Source organism: Trichechus manatus, unplaced genomic scaffold (genome assembly GCF_000243295.1).
Source record: "Trichechus manatus latirostris isolate Lorelei unplaced genomic scaffold, TriManLat1.0 scaffold00045, whole genome shotgun sequence".
NCBI classification, from domain to species: domain Eukaryota; kingdom Metazoa; phylum Chordata; class Mammalia; order Sirenia; family Trichechidae; genus Trichechus; species Trichechus manatus.
The window spans coordinates 16,481,483-16,496,840 of record NW_004443981.1 but is presented as its reverse complement, the minus strand read 5'-3'; the positions used below and the strand labels follow the sequence as shown (position 1 = coordinate 16,496,840).

At 48.3% G+C, this 15,358-nt stretch overlaps 1 protein-coding gene across 14 annotated transcripts in view; it reads right to left on the bottom strand.

Annotated features, from left to right (window-relative positions):
- Positions 1–894: 894 nt before the first annotated feature.
- The window catches only part of MARK3 (microtubule affinity regulating kinase 3), a 104,498-nt gene continuing 90,034 nt past the window's right edge, over positions 895–15,358 (bottom strand). For 10 of the 14 annotated variants that reach the window (XM_023731805.1, XM_023731807.1, XM_023731815.1 and 7 more), the window contains 4 exons: positions 9,585–9,842; positions 5,208–5,234; positions 4,002–4,046; positions 895–1,788 (listed from right to left, as the gene is read on the bottom strand). In XM_023731805.1, the coding sequence (XP_023587573.1) occupies positions 1,443–1,788; positions 4,002–4,046; positions 5,208–5,234; positions 9,585–9,842 (676 nt within the window). In that variant the 3' untranslated portion in view covers positions 895–1,442. The remainder of the gene's footprint in view (positions 1,789–4,001; positions 4,047–5,207; positions 5,235–9,584; positions 9,843–15,358) is intronic. The other 4 variants (XM_004376739.3, XM_004376740.2, XM_023731806.1 and 1 more) reach the window with 3 other exon arrangements.

Genomic DNA, 15,358 nt, shown 5'->3' with positions numbered 1-15,358 from the left:
GTAAAAGGCGCATTCCTTCGACAGCTGACGAGGCCCTGTGACCCGTGTGAACGCATCACACAACTCCTGCTGCTGCAGTCACCCCTGCGTGCTCTGCTGGAGGCCCCTGCTGGAGGCTCTTCCTCAGTTATCTGCACGGCTACTCCCTCCCCAGGTCTCTGCGAGAGGGCCCTCCCCCTACCAATCACCCTACTCAACAGGGGGGCCTGCCCTTGCCCGAGACCCCTCCCCCAGCTCTTTTTGTGTGTGTTTATCACTTTCTTCCATTCCCGACCATTTACTGAGTGTCTGCTGACTGCTGCCACCCTGGTAAGAGTGTAGGCTTCCAGAGGGCGTGTCCCAAACACCCAGGGCAGGGCCCAGCCCACCAGACCACAGATCTGCTGAATGGACCAGTCACTGTCTAGACTTTCATACTTTGAACAGCACACCAGGCAACGTGACAATGTCCCTGTGAGATTAAAGCATCAAACTGATGGATGAGCTAGCCCGTCAGCCCTCAACATAACCATGTAGGTGTTGGGAAAAAGCCGCAGGTCTGATTCATGTGCTGAATCACAAGACATGCCATGAAGATGACATGCTTCACGGAGAACCAACCCGGAACCACCCAGCCCCGCGTTTCTGCAGACAAGGGCTGGCTCGGAGGTGCCGCAGCAAACATTCTGCCGCCTTCCCCCAGGTCAGCAGGGGCACCAGCTTCTCACTGGCTGACTTGTGGGGTGCTCATGACCACAAAACACCAGTGTCTGCGCTAAGGACAAAGGGGCCCTAGGCCTCTGTCCACCTCCCCTCTGCGGTTCAACTGGGTGATGGGGGCAAAAATATCTATTTTTAGTGACTGCCTTCATCTGCGTCTTAAATACAAGTATTAGGAGACAATGAGAGTTTTTACTGAGAAAAAGTGAACTTTTAATTATCTTGGAATCTACTTAGAAAAACACACACAAGCAATGTTCACAACTATAAATTTAAACCTTTTGCACTAAAAAAACCACGGAACAACAAACACAAAACCACAGTCATGAACTGTAAACCTGTAAAACCTGTATTAATTATCAACAAGGCTTAAGGTTAATGCGTAGTAGTAATTCAGTATTTTCCTCCTTGGCAATTTTAATGTTTTAGCACCAAATGATCTCCTGCAGAGGGCGTAAGGAGTGGCTCCCAAGCGCGCTCCCCAGCACGCCTGTCCACGCTCACCCGTGGACAGGAGGCGCGGTGGGACGGAGACCAGACAAGGGCGGTGTGTCACACGTCTTTAATGTAGTGCACGGATAGAAAAAAGGCCAGCTCTCGCTCCCGGGCGTGCGCTCATTCTCAGACTTTAATATCATGATTTAGAAGATGCAGACGTTATTGCCTAAATATCGCTCTAGATATTTCTCAGTGTTCAGGAGAACACCTGACACTGCTACTGAATTTACACGGAAATTACCGGGCTACAGCTTCAGCTCGTTGGCAACTTTGGAGGCGATGTTCTTGAAAGCCATGGATGTCCCCGATATCCGCTTGAACCGGACCCCATTGAGGGACAGCCTGGGCAGCTTGCACACCTCCATCTCCCACTGCACCAGGCTCTCGGCGTGCCCGTCGCCGTGGACACAGAAGAGCAGGAAGCGCTCCCGCTGCTCGTAGTCACAGTTGTTGGCGTCCAGGACTTTGCGGATCTCCCGCATCATGTCACTGGGGTCCATGGAACTAGTGGTTTTCATGCTCCAGGTAAAGCGCAGCGAGCGGGGCTTGGCTTCTTTGTTCTCATCCTTCTGCTCGGCAGATACATTGCGACTGGAATGCACAAGGGAGGGTTATTTTTAGGCACACAGAAAGTCAACCTTTGCTACTTTAGCTAGTGCAGCAACACCGCCACACAGCACCCCTGGGAGCCTGCTCCTTTGCTAAGCAGCAGCATTCCTCCACTTTCTTTTCCCCCCAAAACCGGAAATCACGCTTACAAAACTCTGCCTGGCTGGGAAATCTTCATCAGCCATTCTGTACTTACTAAAATTAAGAAAATAATTTGTTAATCAGAATCTTTGAAAATCAGGGAAAACAGGGATCAAGCCTCGTCTAGGGGGCGGAGTGCAGACAGGCCCAGCGCAGGCCCAGCCTGGAGGCCGCTGGCGGTTCATTCACGCGGGAGGAGCTGGGCGGGAGGGCACAACAGACCTCCCCTGCTCTGGGTGCCCGGCTACTTCTCTTCCAGCACGGTTTTTCTTTTTAATTCATTACAACCTACACTGTACCTGTGACCACAACATGCGTGGTTTAAAACCACTCGCCCTGCACGCGGCAGGTGGAGCTGCCGCCGGGCGCACAGCAGCAGCACGGGTGCAGGTCACCCCTCCGGCCACCCTCACTCACCCTGCCTGGTGGTTTCTCTTCTCTGCTTTGTTTATTTAAACTTCCAATTTCACAGGCTAAAAAAAGTTTCCCAGCTGGCGTTTATCTTACTACTAAAACAGTGAAGACGAGAGGTCAAATTCCCTGCTTGCTGAGGCTGTAACGCGCATGATTTACGGGGTGCAGGCCGGTGTCCAGTTCTCATGGAGCCGTGTCCCAGTCGGGAGCTCAGGAGCACAGCATCTATAGCTTACCGACAGCAGGCATTTCATCATCACTGCCACAAACCTCTGTTTAGGTTCTCATGCATGTATCTGGATGCCTCAGTGGGGACTGTGCTACCTACACTCTTCTGCATTGTTAACATCAATCCTATGGCAAAACCACCCCGAGGGTGAGCTGACGGTGGGCCACAGCGCTTACCTGTGCACATGCTCTCCCTGTCCCAGCCTGCTAGGAGAATACTCAATTTGGTTCTGCCCACCAGAATTGACTGGAAGCTTCCTATGTACAAAGTGCTGCGTAAGATATCACGCAGGTTACAGAATTGGCCCAAGCCCTCACAGCTGAGGTGGGGTCCAGCAGACTGTAAGGAGATGTGGTAGCTCAGGAAAGGTACAAGCTCTGCGCTGGAGGGCCCCAGGGAGGGAGAGGTGGAGGCCACCTGGGGCAGGTGGGAATAACGCACAGGACGGTGAGGACATGGCTTCCTGGAGGGGCGGGACCCGAGACAGGCGGTTTCAACAACACATGACCTTTTGAGTAGAGGGAAAAGAACATTCAAAGGCAAGGGGCAGACTGCAGGGGAAGGCTCAGGGCTCCTTGGGATGCACATGAGTGCCACGGGGCATGGCCTCTGCACCATGGGAGTCCCAGTGCCAGGCACTTACCTGTCCTGACACATCTTAGTCCTCACAGGACCGGAGGTTGGCCCCACTGTTAGCTGGGTTGGGAGTGGCAGGAGCGGGCTGTGGCTGCTGGGCCACAGGCACTGTGCCGGTGGGGCCACGTGCACTGTGCCGGCAGGGCCCCGGGCACAGACGAGGCCTGTCAGGCAGCTGGCACTGAGGGTTCATTCAGAAGGGCAGTGTGAGCAGAACCGTGCTTTAGAAAGACCGGGGAGAGTGCAAATGGGTTCAGGAGGGCCTAGCACAGCGCAGCGGCGACCAGCGTGAAGGGGGCCCAAGTGGATGAGACCTAGAACTGTGGGAAACACTGAGCCCTCAAGCCTATGTGGTCACCCCTAAGCCCACGTGGGGACAGCTACACAACAGTTAAAAACAAAACATTAATTGTATAATCACCACTCTTAAAAAAAAAAACACATCTAACTTGAAATATGAAATCTGTACTAGCATCTGGCTGCCCTCCTTGAGAAGAGAGCCGTGCTGGGCGTCAGCGCTGAGCCAGGGCTTCCTCCTATGTCCTCCAACTCACAGACGGGGCTCCGGGCCATGAGCAGCCGCGGCACGCTGGCGCCCTCATGTGGCCAATGGGGAGCCCCACTGCCCTGGCCGCTCTCCACAGCGCTGACCCTACGGAGCAACCCTGCACCCAGAGCTGGGGTGTGATGCACAGCACTCAGAAAACAGGGTCGCCTGTGCCACAGAAATGAGGTAAATACGTGAAAATATTTTAAATAAAAATCATTCCCTCACCTTGAGCCCTCATATCTCCCGTTCCTCTCATATTCAGTTGGAAGCCTCAATGAAAAGAATGTAGAAGTGGGAAAGAGAAAAGAAATCTTACATACCAGTACATGACTAGCCACATACAAACACACAAACATCATCAATCAACAAATTAACGCACTTTTTGGTCACCAGGTGGCTGACTCTCGGGCCTCCAGCACAGTGTCTGATTTCAACTGCCCTCCCGCCAGGCCGTCATCCTGAGCTCGGCAGGCTGCAGGTATACTCGGCCTTTTTAACCACTCCCCACCTTGTGACAGGTTTCCAATGAAAAGGAAATGAGCCTATAAGTTGAATTCTACATTCAATTACATTTTCTTTTCAAGGAGAAATCTGGCAACTGGGGAGATCCATCACACCCGCCAGACACGGTGCCCTGGCCTCTGAGGACCAGGGAGAGGCACAGGGTACTCTGCGGCCTCCCATGGCGGGTTTTCTTCCTCATAAGGGTGAATCCAAGACAGAGCAACATTTGTGCTTCCTGGACTGTCAGCATCAAAAATACTCATCTGTTCCCAATAATGTTTCCCACAACAGTTCAGGTAAAAATAACAAGGCCCGCTCTCTTCCGTGGCTGGTGAAAGTGACTTTCAGATAGAATGCTTTTACTGTTTGCTCTTCAACCCTCTGAAAATATTAGAACACCTCTGCTACGGCAGCTGTCCGCATCTTAATTTCTGAAAACACCACAGGGTTGAATTTTGTCTTGTTTCCAGTACCAGAAACCACCTCCCTGTCATTTGAAAGCCCTTGGCTAATTCATCCTCAGTGAAATAAACGACCCAGGTGAGGACCACTTACCTTCTGCATGCTGGGGCTAAGCATTCACTGTACACATGTTACTGAACATCTCATTCTTCAAACAGTAGCATGCTACGTGTTATTAGTATGGAGACAGAATTACGTGGATGCTAAATGATTCTACCACAGATAGAAAATGCACAGAGCATGCGCAGGCCTGGGTAACACGGCACCATCCCTCTTAAATGCCTGACAGAGTTAATGGATTTCTCTCCACAGTTTTTCTTACAAAGAAATAAGTATTTAGTTCTCAGCAGAAAGTTTAGTTTTTAAGGAAAAAACAGGGCTAGAAAGCCAAACCTGATGTTAATTGCAGGAGCCATTTGGGGGTGAGGATTGAAAAAAAAAAAAATGTGCACGTATAAATCCTACCTTTTGATAAACCTGAATGACATGTTTCTAAAAGAAATTAAGCCAAAAAAAAAAAAAAATTAACAAAAATGACTTGCACAAATTAAATAAAAAATACAGTCAATTATAGAAAGAAAGCAAAAGAACAAATAAAACAGGGCTCCTTTTCTGGCCAATAAACAATGACATTTCAACAAATGGTGACATTTGCTGAAAAGTAAATATTAGGTAATTAAATGAGTATATGATCTTTTAAGTAGAAATGTGAAAAAATCTGTACTTCTAAGAAAAAATTTAACAGTAAATATTGACATTAGCTGTAGAGTAATTAAATAGATTCTTCAGAACCAGACATAAACCAAAAAACCAAATCTGCTGCCATTGAGTGGATTCCAACTCATAGTGGCCCTACAGCATAGGGTAGAACTGCCCCATAGGGTTTCCAAGGCTGTAATCTTTACAGGAGCAGACTGCCACATCGTTCTCCTGCGGAGCGGCTGGTGGGTTTGAACTGCTGACCTTTGGTTAGCAGCTGAGCGCTTAACCAGTGCACCACCAGAGCTCCTAGAACTAGATAAACTTTTAGATAATGGAATTCAACATCTTATGTTGAAGAAATGAGGTTCGAAAATTCATTTGCAATGCACTAGTGATAAAATAATCAAATCTCTTTAGAATATTTCATAGACAAAAACTTCACCTTGTTATACAGACATTAAAAATCTCATTACAAAACATTTAACCATTAAGAGAATCATTACTTATTTCAGGAAGATAATTTAAACAGTAACAGCATGTTTGTTATAGTAGTACTAATATAAATCATTTTTTAAGAAAAAATAAGTTATTTGGTTTTTTAAACTGAAGTACTTTTAAGAGTCTTAGATATCAAATGTAATGAAAATTAAATGACAAGACAACAGGGTGGGTTTGATTCTTATGTTTTATGCAATAAACTGGAAGAACTGTATTTAAAAGAGGTGACTCTGCTCGTTAAGGAAATTTAAGGGGATGCTTGGGTTGTGCTGAAGAATCTGATCATGTGATCGCTTCCCTGGGCAGGATGGGCTGGGCTGGTTCACTTCTGTGTCCCTGAAGTCCAGCTCTGGAGCCAGACACATAGGCCCTCAACACAAATCTGCTGAATGACTAACAAACTCATGAGCTCCTTGGCTTTCCCCCTAATTTAGAATAACTTTGACATTGCTTCAGATATTAAGTAACCAATTTAAAAAATGTATAAATACCGTAAGTAATTGTTAACTACAAGTATAATCATATGTATTTCATAATCATATACTGTATTTGAGCCCTGGTGGTGTGGTGGTTAAAGTGCATGGCTGCTAACCAACAGGTCGCTGTTCGAACCCACCAGCCACTCCACAGGAGAAAGATGTGGCAGTCAGCTTCTATAAAGATGACAGCCTTGGAAATCCTATGGAGCAGTTCTACTCTGTCCTACAGGGTCGCTAAGAGTTGCAATTGACTGGACAGCAGAGGGTTATACCGTATTTTTATGCAAACATTGTACACCCTCTGCGTTTGTTGGCCACGCCCCCCCACTCCCCTTCGAGGGACCCTCACAAGTGCCACCATGCCAATCCTCTTCCACATGATGCTGTAGAAAATAAGCACAGCACACTTATGAACATACCTCTTGAAGGGAGGGCGCCGCTGGTAAACGCAGAAAGTGTGTGTTATTTGCATAAGAAATAGTGAACCACATGTACAGAAAGATAAAAAGTGGTACACAGCAAGGCTATATACCTTAAGACTGTGCACATGAAAATATTTTGTAAATAATTAAACACTACATAAATACAAAGTGGCATTATTCAAAAGATTATTTTAGTTGAAAAATGATTGTTGTTAGTTGCTGTCCAGTCGGCTGAGACTCACGGTGACCCCTTGTGTGCAGACTAGAACTACTCCATAGGGTTCTTAAGGCTGTGACCTTTCAGAAGGAGATGGCCAGGCCCGTCTTCTGAGGCACCTCTGGGTGGTTCGAACCACCCACCTTTCAGCTAGTAGCTGAGCGCTTAACTGTCTGCACAAACGTATTCTGACTTCATCTGCTGCCCTGGCAGAGGGCAGGGCTCGGGGCCAAGCACTGGAAGACAGCCTTCCTTCCCTTCTCCTCCCTGGGGCTCTCGGAGGCAGACAGTGGACGCGACAGAGGAAGGCCTCCGCATCCGGCCATGAGGACCAATGTGAGGTGCCCAGGTGCCCCAAGCCTGAACCTGTGATTGGTGATTCCACCTGTGGGAGGCTCATTTCCTCATGCTGGCCCTCCTCCCACCAAGCCTCAGCACCTTAGCCTTCTGGCACTTTTATCCTAGAATCAGTGCTAGGGGAGGTGCTAACAGCAAGGACTGTGGTTGTTTTTAACAAAGCACTGCCTGCAACGGAAGCACAGCATCACGGGAGACCAGAGACCTCAGTATGCAAACTCTAGCAAACAGCAGAGACCATCTTCCTGCAATAACTTGGGCACACTTTTACCTGGAGATTGTGAAATAAAAAGACCCCTAGAATTTTTTTTTTTTTTTAACAAGAAACCTCAGTCTCCAATTTCCACTCAAATACATGAAATAAACATAATCAGGAAACGAGGGAAAAGGACCCAGTCTGCAACCAGCCTTTGTGGGGTTTTCTGTGGGAAGCACTGTGTAATGCTCATGGGGGGTGTGGTACGGGCCCCCAGAGGGAGCATGGGTGGTCCTCACGGCCTTGGAGGCAGACAGGCTGGCTCAGCCCTGTTTCAGATGCAGGATCTCAAATCTGTCTGAACCTCCTCTTGGTTTCTTCATCTCTAGAACGGGATAACGTTTACTCCACAGGGTAGGTTGTGGAGATTAAATGCATACAGTAAGCATTCAGTAAGTGGTAGGTGATGTTATTTTATCAATGATTGTATTAAGATGACCAAAAATGAGCACAAAGGAGACAGTTAAATAACTTCTGGGATTTAAATTATGTCTGAGGTTTTATTATCGAGCCCATTGCAGACCAGCGTGTAGGGACAGGCAGCACTTGGGGTCACAGGGAAAGAGGGGGACCTGCTCGGGGAGGCATCTTATCCCACCCAAGTTTCAGAGGCAGGTTCCATTTCAGCCTAGTCCCTGAGGAAAGAGCGAGGGACAGGCGGGGGGGCGACCCTGAAAGGGGTAACTTAGGGTTACCCTGGGATCATCAGACTCCTCTGGGAGTGAACTCCGTGTCTCTGGTTGGGCACGAATGGGGCCCCCAACCTGCCAAGGCCCTTGAGGCCAGTCTGCTCTTCTGCCCAGTCTGTAGTGCGGTGTCTGAGTCAAGGGGCCGAGGCGAGAACATGAGGGGACCGAAAGCTTGTGAATCGGCTGGCCTCCACTCAGTGCTAAGGGACATCAGAAGTCCTCCCTGACCACCTGGTAGCCAACGTCCTGACAGCAGATCATCTGGGGAAAGACTGTCTATGTGACCCACCTCCGTTTTAGACAGATAGTCCAGTACCGAATAGAAGGAGTGGAGGAGGCAGGAGGCTGCAGGGCTGCATGGAGCCCCAGGATGGGGGTGTGCTGCCCTCTAAGTGACTGCAAAGGACAGACAAGAAGATCTGCAACAGGCACAGCTCGGGGTGCCCTGACCGTGCGAACCCCCAGTTCCGCTCCACTATGCTGTGGGGACTCTTGGATCTCCTGGGTGTGGTGCAGGCTAAGGGTACCTCTCACTACTTGCTTGTGGGGTAAAGAGGTATCTTTCTTTTTCCTCCTGAAGCAGCCAACATTTCTAGGCTTTTATAACCTCCAGACTAGGTCCTGGAATTGACCCTCCTGACAAAGTTACCTCAGGGTCCTCAGAGCCTTCCAAGGCCCCAGACCACAGCCTGCACTCTATTCACACACCATCAGGTCCTAGCTTCTTCTGAGAAGAAACCAGGATTTTTCTCTCCAAAACCCTATACCACTGAAGAAAGTTGCTGCACTCTCAATTTAACTCACTGAGCCCAACAAAGAGAACTTTAGCATTTCGGCTCCACGAGGCTCCGTGCTCCGCCCCACAGTGAAGTCAGGCACCTCACCTTCCTCTGGGGGCCCACTAAGCACAGCCTCCCTCGCCCTAGGGTCTGCGACCCGGCGGTGACAGCTACTGGGACAGGCGTGTACTCAAGAGCAACTGCAGTCAAACAGTAACAGAGACCTCCCAAGGGCTGAGGACTCTGCTCTGAAGAGACTTTGCCTCTCTTCTGCCATTTCTATTCTATTCTAAAAGGTATAAAGTATGAAGTTTTAGAGAAACAACAACTCAAGAAACAGAAACTAATAGAACACGGGCCCCAGCCGAGCCCAGCACGGGCACGGCTTCCGCAGCTCCTGTCATGGGCATTTACTCTGGAACGGTCAGCACCCCGGCACTTACCTCCTTGTTAGTTTTGAAGTTAATTTACTAAAAAGATTAGTGGAGCCCCGGCTTCGAGTCTGGGACAAGGGTGTGGCTTCATGGGACAGGCTGGGTGAGGCAGGTGGACCATTATACGTGGCCGTCCGCCGCTCCCGGGGCTGGCCGTGGAAAGTGCTTCGGCTGGCAGTCCCTCTGGGGAAGCGGATGCGGTCAGGGGTGGCCGCGCTGCTAACACTGTGCGTTGAAGCAACTGGAGTGCTCTGGTCGGGAACGGCGCTGCAAGGTGAAAGAACAACACTCCCTTACGTCTTCGCTCACAAACCCCGGCTCTGTGGTGGACATGGCACATAAAACTTTACATTCACAATATGTACAGTGGAGGAGATCCGTTATAATAAATCCAGATTGGCACAGGGTGGGGGGGCAGTATTTTACAGGACTTAGGAGCAAAAGGTAAGTTGACTGGAAAGGGTTCAGAGGAACAGTGTATAATGAAACAAAGCCTCAGAGTTCAAGGGAACAGTACTACACATTTTCAAGGACAAGAAGAATGCAGGGGAATTCTATGACAAAGAAGGACTAACTCAAGCTTCTCCCCTTTGCTTCCCTCTCAAACGCTGACTTGCGGAGACATTCCCAATAGAAAAGAGGTACAGCGTATGCAGGTGTAACTGAAGAACGGGCACCTAAACAGCTACGGAAGCACACAAAAGGTAAAATAATTGCTGAAAGCAACCTGGAGGCGGGAGAGAATGTCCTGTACGCTTTGTGACGTGCACAGGCATGGACACAGGCACGGACACCAGGGGACGGAATGTGCTGAGATGAAATCACATGGAGGAAGGACACTCTGCAGACCCTGGGACAGAACCTCGGACCATCAATCCACAGCACAAAGCTCAGGGCAGCAGGTGCCCATCGGTCCCCCGAGGAAGGTGCGTTTTCTTACAGTGCCGTGACGTTATCTCCTTCACTGTCTACTGGAGGTACCACCATTGTGGGGTGCCCAGAAGCTGACAGGGACATCGACTTCTGATGTCTCAGTCGCGTCCAGGCGGAAGATGTACAGACTGCGGCAGGGCTGGCTGCGTAAGCCAGCACGTCTGCCAGGCAGGGAGGGGGGTGGGCTCAGGCAGGGGCAGACAGCAGTCTGACGGACCAGTGACAGAAAGGGCAACCTGTCCTTTACAGCACGTGCCCTCCTCCCCAAACCACCTCATCTTTGTCAAGAAGAAAAACCTCGAAAAACCTGCTATACTTGTTTTGGGAATTCTGGGGGAACCGATAACCTGAAGCTGCTCAAGACTTTTTTTTAAACAGCAATTAGATGTATTACTTCAAAGGAAAGACAGTAACACCTTACATGTTTGAGTATTTGTTTATGTGAGAGGGCCAAAGTCTTCTGAGCTACGTGTAAAATACAGCCTATCCTGAGACGTCTCCGTCCAAGTCTAAGTGATAAAGTGAATGGGTGATACGGCCCACTGCTCTCAGCCTGGGCCCAGAACACACTGCTTCAATGTTTCAGTGGATTCGGAAAGTTACAGGTATAGGACCTGCAGGTGTTGTATGGAAGTATCCTATGTTGTTATTAACAACAGAGTTCTTAGTCAAAGGCCATTCATTCCTTTACAAAGATCAGGTAAAATTCCTAAAAGGAGCCCTGGTGGCACAATGGTTAAATGCTCAGCTGCTAACCACAAGGCCGGCAGTCTGAACCCACTAGCCACTTTACAGGAAGAACGACGTGACAACCTGCTTCCACAGAGATCATGGCCTGGGAAAGCATACAGAGTGGGCCTACTCCATCACACAGGGTCGCTATGAGCTGGGATCGACTCAACAGCACACAACAACAAGATTCCGAAGGGGTTAACAGAGCCCCGTTTTTCAAGATGGGAAAAATTAGGAAGAGCCGAGAGGGGGAGACAGAGCAGTAGCTACAAGTCAGCGCTCCCGCCTGACAGACAGCTACACAACGGTTAGAACTGCTGATGCAATTGTCACCATAACCACACCATTCCTTAACTCAGCTTGTCACCACAGACTCGGAATCCCAAAGGGACAGTTTCTGTCCTTTACACAAGTTAAGGAGACTCTGGGTTGAAGATCCAGGTCTTTCTGCAGAAACCCTTTCAAAGCCTCAAGGCCAGAGCCACTAAGTGCCTCCTTGTCCTCATTCCCGTGTGTGAGCAACCCTGCAGTCCTCTCGGCCCTTCACCTGCCCCCTCCAACTTCTCCCACAGGGCCCTTCATCAGCATCCTTCCTCACTGGTCTCCCCACTGTCCCTCGCACCCCTTCCGGCTGCATGCTTCCTAAACATAAACCAGACCTTGCCACTCATCTGCCTGGAGCCCTACAGATGCTCAAGAGTCTTCAGGAGGAAGTTCAGAGTCCGCCTCCTGGCACCCAGTCCGGCCCCGTTCTCTCTCTGGACCCCAACTTTTTGAGACATGCAGGCCCCTGGCCGTGCATCAGCCCAGAGGACTCTTACAGGTGCACTCCTCTCTGCCTGGGGACCTGGCATCTTTCTGGGCCCTCTTCCAAACTCAGCTCTGAGGTCATGAAGTCTCCCCGATGCATGCTCATTTCTTTCTGAGTCCTTAGTTCATGCATGTACTACTGCCCGTCACACTGTAAGGTAAGAGACCTTCCCCATCTGAGGTCCTGGAAGGCAGACCTGGAAGCTCAGCACAAAGCCCCACATAAAGCAGGTCTCAATAAATGCGTTCTTAACGGTAAGGTCAGTTAGTGGCGTCAGCCACTAAGCTTCTGATAGCTGCCAGGGGAGGGAGCAGGTCTTTATAACACACTGCTTAGAAGAGCTGCCCGTCCCTGCATTGCTGTCGAGGATTCTGCCCTCTGGACTTGGAGAGGGACTCTACAGCCATCACAGAAGAACAGGAAACAAGTGCCTCACGAAGGCGAACACACATTCTGTGCTGTCTGTGCCACTCAGCACCCACCCTTTCCCTGTGGCAATAGCACCTGGATGTTGCTTTGGGGGAACCCTGCTTCCCAATTCGGTTCCCGGGCTTCTGATGATGCTGCCTCCACCCCAGACTTCTCCCAGCTACCGCGGCCTGTGACAAGTTCAGAGGTGGGCCATGCCCAGACCAGACCAGTCAAGGCAACAAGGCAACTCCCGGCCACCTGTCGGTAAGAGCTGAGCGTGTGAGGGCGTGACGTCTGATGCTGCGCAGAGCCCAACAGTGGAGCTGCTACAGCGGCAGCAGAGCTGTGAGAGGGACTCGGACCCCACTCCTGGGGGTTTCCAGCACAGGAACTAAAAGATGGCCCTTTAACATGAACCAGGATGTACAGTGTTTTCTGTTGCCTACAACACAGAGGGTCCTAGCTGATTCAGATACTTAATGCGTGGCTGTGTCCTGCACACACGCGTTACAGACAAACACACTGTCACAATTCTGTGCTCTACTGTCTGTACAGGGCGGTCAGGATCAACATTGTCTCCCCCTGCCCAGCTGCTGACATTCTCGTGCCCGAATCAGGAGCAAGGATTAATGGATGCACGAGAAAAGCAGGGTGAGATGGGGAGCCAGGGGTTGTTTGCAAGCTTCTTCCCTGGAGAGTAAAAATGATCCTGAGACTAATGGAAAAGGAAGGACTGAGTCAGCATCCAGAGCAAGGCAGTGCTCCACCCAGCCCTGGAAGCACACTGCTGACTGGCTGCACAGTCTAGACAGGACCCGTGAGGCACGCGAGCACAGCTAGACTGCTCAGATAAGGTACTTTGCAGCAAAAAAACTGACCCTCATTAAGGTTAGAGACCTTTCTAGAAATAAAATGCAAACTGATATTTTCATTATAAATTATAATATAAATTATTTTTGCATATGAATTTTAAGATGATTAAAATGACAGATTATTGCTTTAGAAATTTAATTCACATCACGAGTACAAAGTCAGTAACAAAAGACGTTTGCTTTTGTGACTTCCAGAGTAGGCCTAGCACTGTGATTTAGGAAGCAGTGAACAACTCAGTAAGCATTTGCTGAATTTCAAGTTTGCATATATAAACTCACAAAATTTCTGTTTACAATAGGTCACCCCAACCTCACAATGGGCTGTGTTCTCAAAGTGCATCAAGTTGGTTGGTGTGAAAATTGGACTATATTTTTCCCCCAGAAAAAGTGCTAAAAAGGATGGCTGCATTTCACAGTCTAGCCCACAACAGTCTACATAGGCAAAACAGTAGCTGTATTACGTTTTCAGTAGTTCTGGGTCCAAGGAAGAACCATTTTCTAAAACTTTAATTTTTAGAAATAACTATTTTTTAAAAAAATCAAGTTTTATGAAGGTAGGTTCCTATTAATCTGCCCACTTGTTTTGTTTTTATGTCTGATCTTGTCTCTTTCACAAATCTAATCCACTTAAAGCCCCTAGAGGACAGGCACTCGTATTTCTTCGGCATGACCCACATCAGAGCATTCTGATAGGAAATGTTTTGGCTGTTGATTAAAAGCATATTCAGTGACTGGGCAAAAGCAGAATTAAAAGTATAATCCAAAAGAAGCATGTGCGCGCATACACATGCAGACACGTGTGCACACGCACGTACACGCACACATGCAGACACACAGCACACAGGTGGGGAGCAAACAGTAGATCCTTGTCTTAAACACCCTTACAAAAGTCTGGCTCTGAACCTCAGAGAACCACATATTCTAAAGTTCAAAAGAAACCTAATAAAATACTTCCTCAATAATTCAGAACAATTTCAAAAAACAAGGACCCTGAAATATTCTTCTAGTACTACAGACTTAGATCTGTTACATACTAGACACTTCTAATTAAGTCTTCTATTAACTATCTTCTATTAAGTCCCTTCTGAACTAGAAGAAATTTAATAGATTTGAGAAAAGAACTGTAATAAAAGAAAATCTATCAGAGGAAAGACTACTATTAAGAAATAAAGATACTATCATGGATTGAATTGTGTCCCCCAAAATATCTGTCAACTTGGCTAGGTCATGATTCCCAGTTACTGTATGATTGTCTACCATTTTGTCATCTGATGTGATTTCCCTATGTGTTGTAAATCCTATCACTATGATGTAATGAGATGGATAAGTGGCAGTTATATTGATGAGATCTACGAGATTGGATAGTGTCTTAAGTCATCCTCTCTTGGGATATAAGGGAGGCAAGCAGAGAGACACGGGGACCTCATACCACCAAGAAAGCAGTGCCGGGAGCAGAGCGCGTCCTTTGGACCTGAGGTTCCTGTGCTAAGATGCTCCCAGACCAAGGGAAGATTGATGACAAGGACCTTCCTCCAGAGCTGATGCAGAGAGAAAGCCTTCCCCTTGAGCTGACGCCCTGAATTTACACTTGTAGCCTACTAGATTATGAGAGAATAAATTTCTCTTTGTTAAAGCCATCCATTTGTGGTAATTCTGTTTCAGCAGCACTAGATGACTAAGACAGATATTAATCATTATCTGTTAACTGTGTAGGTCACTCATCTATGCAAAGAAATTTAGAAGACAGACACCTGGCCAATCGACTGGAGATCCATATTTGTGCCCGTTCCAAAGAAAGGTGATCCCACAGAATGTGGAAATTATCGAACAATGTCATTAATATCACACACAAGAAAAATTTTGCTGAAGATCATTCAAAAATGGTTGCAGCAGTACATCGATAGGGACCTGCCAGAAATTCAAGCCATATTCAGAAGGGGATGTGGAACAAAGGATATCATTGCTGAGGTCTGAAGGATCTTGACTGAAAAGCAGAAAATACCAGAAAGATGTTTACCTGTGTT